The 6,641-nt window shown below is 34.3% G+C and overlaps 1 protein-coding gene across 1 annotated transcript; it reads right to left on the reverse strand.

Annotated features, from left to right (window-relative positions):
* Positions 1-445: 445 nt before the first annotated feature.
* Positions 446-1,810, reverse strand: LOC132064619 (uncharacterized). The gene has a single exon (XM_059457663.1). It carries the CDS (start codon positions 1,808-1,810, stop codon positions 635-637), a length of 1,176 nt encoding a protein of 391 aa, XP_059313646.1. The 3' UTR covers positions 446-634.
* Between the last annotated feature and the right edge of the window lie 4,831 nt (positions 1,811-6,641).

Raw genomic sequence — 6,641 nt, forward strand, 5'->3', positions numbered from 1 at the left:
CAGAGAGTTCGTACATGTTGAGGCCTTGTAGGCCCATGTATACATATATGTTTGGGATTTTCTGGTTGCAGGTACTTCGAATGCAATAGTTGTCAGTTGTACAGAATGAGTCACTCGCATAAGCAAGCCACTAGGTGCCTGTCCACCTCACCTAGGTGGGGTGTGACAACTGTAAGGAGGTGGTGGGAGACCTAAGTAAGTGCCAACATCTTGGTAGAGTTCACTATGCGTGTGATTAAATCAAGGGTAGCTTAGGTGACCTTGGTTGACATGCCAATGAATATTTAGTTTGTTTCTTTTTTCACATTTCCAGTAATATTTAAAACAGTTGGATAACTTTATAAAATATGATTTCTTCATATAGTGAGTTAGCTAAGCCCGATCAATAGTTTCACATTTATCATTTTTAGGGACTTATGATTTATTTTTTGAAGTTTTATTTTATAACTCAAGAATATTTTTTTAATATTATTTATATGGTGTTTAAAAAGTTTATGTTCATTGATACAAGGCACACGTGCATCGCGTAACCAAAAATAGAGGGGACAAAAATCTTGGGGTGGGGTTTGGTGTTGTTTCACTGTTCCAGTATGGTTGAACCAGACATTTAAAATGCAGTTAGAATATGATAATCCTAGGACAAGGTTAAACCAGAGGAGAATGTGACTCCAGCCAAGTTTGAGCCCTTCATGTTGCAATCAGGTAATGGAAGCCACGCCCACTGGTAGTCCTTTTTGTCATAGCTTAACCAAATTGTTTCCCATGTACCCTCAAGATTGGTCATCAAAATTGCCCTTGTTATGCATTGAGTATTTTGCATACACCCCATCATAGCACCATATGGCTTGCTTATTTTATCAATTAACTCATTTGGTACCATTGATACGAATTCCCAATACCTCCCATTTGTGCTCAACCCCCATAACTCTATTCCCTTAATCTTTCTAATTGTTTTATTCACTTTGTCTGATCTAATAGTCATCATATTTCCATCACCGTACACGTGTAATAGATCGATGGCATTCCCCCAACTAAATCCAACGGCTAATCTGTCTTCATCGTTCCCTCGTGGGATGAATGTTGGTCGGATAACAACTGGAGTACTGCTGTTGCATTGAGGTCGCACGCCTATGATAACACTTCCATTTCGTCCATTAGATGCACTTAGGAAAATAAAATCACCTCGCATGTCTTGGCCTTGGGTAATCTCTATTGCCTGGGTAAATTTCCATCTCTCAACTCTTGAATCATACTCGAATAAAGTTGGATGACTTTCATGTAATTCAGCAAACAAAAATCGAAAATGCTCGGAATTATTAGACAGCAATTTCATACCGGATCTTCGCCACGAAGATGTACCACGTGGACCTAATGGACTTGGAGGGATCTTTTTGACCATCCTAGTCATAATATCAACTGAAATAACTTCCTGTCTGTTATTCAAAGCAAAAAGGAATATATTACCAGCTGCAGTCAAAAAGTAGACATCTTCACCTGGTGGAACCACTTGTTTCAACAAATCAGCAATCAATATGTTGAACCACCTGTTGGAACAATCTGAGAAGCCGTAAAGTACGGCTTCGCGACGCCACCTTTTCTTGTAGAGGAATAGCCACGTGGCAGAGCTTGATTGATGATTGTAGTCGCGAATGAAATCACGATCAGAAATAATAGAGAAAATGGACTTATTGACAGATTTCAATCGGATAATTTCTGGCAAGGCAAGCTGAAGGATTATATATTGGATGAGCTCTGATGGAAGTAAACAAAAACTGATGGCTTTTGTGGGCAAATCCCTATGACTTTCCATCAACGTTACATGTACAAGAACAAGCTGTATGTTTTCTTTGTACCTAGCCACTATATCTTTAATTGTTGAAATCAATGGCTTTGTTTATATGGTGACAATCTCTTCGACTCCGTGAACTTAATTAATCATGTAATTTATTCATTTGTGTTGTAAAATATAATGATTAGTCGACGTCTTAGTGGAGAGGACAAATGAAGGTTAGGGGGCATCCTATGTGGAATTGTCGTCATAGTGGTAGAAATGAATGGTCGAGATTAGTGTCCTAGGAGTATTTAATATTTTCTTGATTAGGTAACATAGAGACTAATAATGTGAATATTTAAAATGATTTTTCTTTTTGAAGTCAAATTCTTATGAAATTTGTCCTAGTTCTACGAGGCGTGCCTTGAGTAGTCATTGTGGTTGCCAAGGGTTAAATAATGCATATGGGGGCCTTAATATGGACAATTCTCAATCAGACAACCCAAACTTTAAAAAATACATAGAAGTATTATAGAGTTTTATTGGGTGGAAGGAAGAGATGCACAATAGAATAAAGCCTCAGAGCTGAATCATGCCGTCTTATATAGTTCAGTGAAGGAAAACTCAAAACTTATATTTACTCTTTATATATATATATATATATATATATATATATATATATATATATATATATATATATATATATAGGTCATAATCATCCGCATTATCTCTCTTTTCTCTCCTTTTTTTTTCTTTCTTCAATTTCGTTGGCTTCCTTGTTGATTCTTTCGCTCTAAAATTCTACTTCCTCCGTCCCGTCCCATTTTATATATAGGGTGTTCGGGATAAGCACAAAGTTTAAAAAATAAAAAAAACGAATTTTTAAAACTTGTGATTTAAAACAAAACATAAAATTTGTGTGGTGAGAAATCATTTCATTAAGGTTAAAAAGGTAAATCTAAAGTTGAATCGTTACTAAAAGATGTCATTCTTTTTTTGATTGATTAAAAAAGAAAGAGGGTCACATAAATTGAGAACGAGGAAATAACATACTTATCAATTTATGCGGTGTTGCCGAATTTATGAATGAAAATACATCTAGAATCTGTGGTCTTAAAAGCCTGAGGATTTGTGAGATTACAAAAGTATGTGATTCAAGGTAAGATAAAAAAAATTATAAGTTAAATTATTTTTAAAATAAAAATATATGGCATTAGTTCTGAGGAAATAATACCACAAAACGGAACAAAATATTATTTATCATAATATACTTAAATGTTATCAAAAAAGAAAATTAAACAAGCATAGTTTCTTCCACTGCAATTCTAAATATGATAAGGGAAGACTGAACAATGAAACCTCTGCCGAATAGTTACAGTACTAAGACTCTATTATTCCATCTGTCACATTTTATATGACGTTATTAGAATTTGAAGAGTCAAAGACATCCTTGCATTTTGCACCCTCAACGTATGTTCTCATTTATATATGATGTACACCTTTTCGTATTTTCTTTATAAATTGCACTTTAATCTCTAGTTATTTTCTTGCAAAACAATAAAATAATTTTCACAAAACTATCACATGAGGAAAAAATTGGAAATACAAATAAGAGAGAGAAAATGAAACTAAAGGAAAGCTCAAAGAAAAAGACGTGAGAAAAAGACTTTTGTCTGTCCACTCCGCTTTGCGAAATCCAAAGGCAACTCCATGAATATAAAGCTGGACCCAACGCAGAACCCACTTGTTTGGGATCGAGGCATGCCTATTGTTGTTGTATAATGATGATAACTTGTACACCTTGACTAATTCGTTTGGTACTTGCTATCGGGTATTTGTCACTACTCACTAGCATATGTATATACTTACTCTATTCACCAACGTTAAAATAGATAGAAAAAGCACCTAGTCTTTTTTGTCTTTGTTTAAAAATTGAATGATGGTCTCCAATGGACATTCCTACCTTATTGACCATTAAATTGCATCTAAGGTGCAAAACGTTTTACTCTAACTCAGAAAGAGAATGAAAGAGAGTTGAACTTGCTTTAGGTTATTTCAGAAAAAAGTCCTTTGATAATTTACTTAAAGAGAAAGATCGTAACATTATAATTATTATGGTTCAACTAAATCATATTGTAAAGTTGAAACCAGTAACTCCTAATGCATGAGGGCAATTGATCCATTTGTTCATTTAGGAACAGGAGTTATTAGTAACCCACTCTCAATAACTTAAAAGTGGCTCTTAAGAGGAATTAAGGGTTATTTGACCTTTTATCAAAGGCCTAAGTTTGGAATGGAGTCTAGTATTGGGTGTGTGTCGGCAATTTGGGACAGTGACAGTCTCAGAGTTCTGTACAAATGGGTTCAGCCAAAGACGTGGATTGTTTTGCTAATAATATAAGCGGTATCAAGTATGACAAGCTAATTTGATCACTTTTTTCCCTTTCTTCCTCAATACAATCTCAAAATAAAATAATTTACAATCAGCGCTTTATAATTTTAAAAAGGTTGAAAATATTCTTTAAAATGTGCAAACAAATATATCTATTACCATTTTCAACATTATCTATTACTTCAAGAAATTCGCTTTAATTCTTTTTATTAACTCTAAGATATTTAAATCAAAAGAGAACAAAGAACATCTATAAATACTAGATTAATTGCAAGAATTAGTGAAAAAGTGTTATTCACCAAACCCAAAATACAATATAAAACAAATAAATATTTCAATATAGACAAAATTAAATACTGAAAAATTATAAATAATTTCAACAAGTATACTTGCATTATAAAAATCAATTTTAAGAAAGAAAGAACCAAGTAGATCGATTTATTCTTCTGTGGCAGAATGAATTATAGAACTAAGAGTGTTTGGTATGATAGAAAATGTTTTCTTATTTTCTCTTGTTTGGTTGCACTTAAGATCTTGGATAGTGTTTTCCTCAAAATAAGAGAAAATATTTTCCATCAAAATTTGAGGGAAAACACTTTCCGGATTATTAAAACCACACCAACACATTCCCCAACCCACCCCGCACGCCTCCCACCCCCACAAACCCAACCCCCACCCTCCCCACCCCCACCACACCCTAAACCATCCACCTCTACAACTCCCACACCCACCTTCTACCACCCACCACATCCCAACCCACTACTCCCACCACCCCACCCACCCGCCCTTCCGAATTTTCTTTTTCATATAATTTATTTTATTTTTATAAAAATTAAAAAAAATTCTTACCCCCACTCCCCCCCCCCCCCGCCACCCCTCGACCCCATCACCCCACCTCCCAACCCACCTCCAAAAGTTGCACTCCATATTTAAAAACTTCATAGTGGTTTTGCTTTGAGTATATGCAAATACTCTTAAAATGACATTTTCCAACTTGCGTACCAAACACAAGAAATGAGTAGGAAAACCACTTATTTTCCAAGAAAATATTTTCAGTGAAAAACATTTTCCGTTATACCAAACACACCCTAAGAGTGTAATTGCACTATGTGGATTCAATCCTTTGTGTGCACATTTTCTATCTTTTCATTATAATTGACCAATATACACGTTATAAATTTTCAATGAAACGGGTTCAACTGAGCCTCCTTGACACCATTCTGGTCAGACAGGGGTTTCATGTAGTGCTCAGGGGCGGAGGGAGGAAGGGCCAAGAGGGTTCATCCGAACCCCTGAGGCGGAAAACTACATTGTTTATACATGATTAAAATTATTTTTTACGTATATATATAGTAGACCAACCCCATTTGTCTTATTCGTGTGTTTACTTTTTTCATATTTTGAAACCCCTTAGTGAAAATTCTGGCTCCGCCACTATTAGTGCTGTACTGAAAATAGCCCAATTAAGAACTTTAGCCCAATTAGGAACTTCCAATCTTTCTTTGTTTCTTTGTTTTACTTTTCTTATCATTTTACTAGTTTCTATAAACTAGAAGGTGCCAGGTGTTCATATATTCGATACAGGTACTTCCTTGCACTTTCTTTTTATTTAAATTAAATTAGACATAAAGAACTACTTCTATCCCGGACAACTATTTTATTAAAGACGAGGATGAATTGGAAGCTTCAAAAAGGCCATAAACAAAATTTCAAGCTAAATAGTTGCAAATCAAGATTTCAAACTTCAATTGCAATAAAGAAGCTTTTAATTGTAGAGGTAGAGGTCAAAGCTAAAAGAGATAAGTGGACTAAGTGTTACAACTATTTTATGATTTAAATGGAAACCAGAGATGAAATAGATTGAGGCAAACAGCAATTCAAAGGAGGCCTGAAGAGAAACCCACAATCAGACTTTAATGGGCAAAACTTGGGGCCAAAGCTAGGTCAATAAAGGCGCCCAAAGACAACCACAAGAGGGAGATGCTTTCTCCCAGGAATGAGGAGAAGACCAGATAAAATTTTCTTTAGGTTTATTTTGCAACCTTCAAGAATCAATTTTAAGATGATAAGATAGTTATTTTCCTTAAGTCTTATATTACTTTTAGCTATTTAAGAAAGGCGATAAATTTTACTTATTATTCTGTTTTGTTTCCTTAAGGGGTGTCATCCTCTATTTTCATGTCCATACCCTATCAAATGCAATCAGCCCATACTAATGTTCTTGTTAGGACTATTTTTTAATTTAATCAACTTTTTTGAATTTTCCAAGTAAATTTTTGAAATTTTCGAATCATTCTTAAATTTAAGAAATTCGTTATTGAATTCATTTTTCCTTCTTTTGTTTATTCTTTTCGTTTATGTCTTTTCTTTAAATTATAAAGTAGAGGTTAATTTCGACAGAATAAAAGTTCGTTTTAGAAAGGTATCCTTGTCATTTCAATTGCTTAATCTCACGTATAACTAATATTCACATTCTTA

Source organism: Lycium ferocissimum, chromosome 1 (assembly GCF_029784015.1).
Source record: "Lycium ferocissimum isolate CSIRO_LF1 chromosome 1, AGI_CSIRO_Lferr_CH_V1, whole genome shotgun sequence".
NCBI classification, from domain to species: domain Eukaryota; kingdom Viridiplantae; phylum Streptophyta; class Magnoliopsida; order Solanales; family Solanaceae; genus Lycium; species Lycium ferocissimum.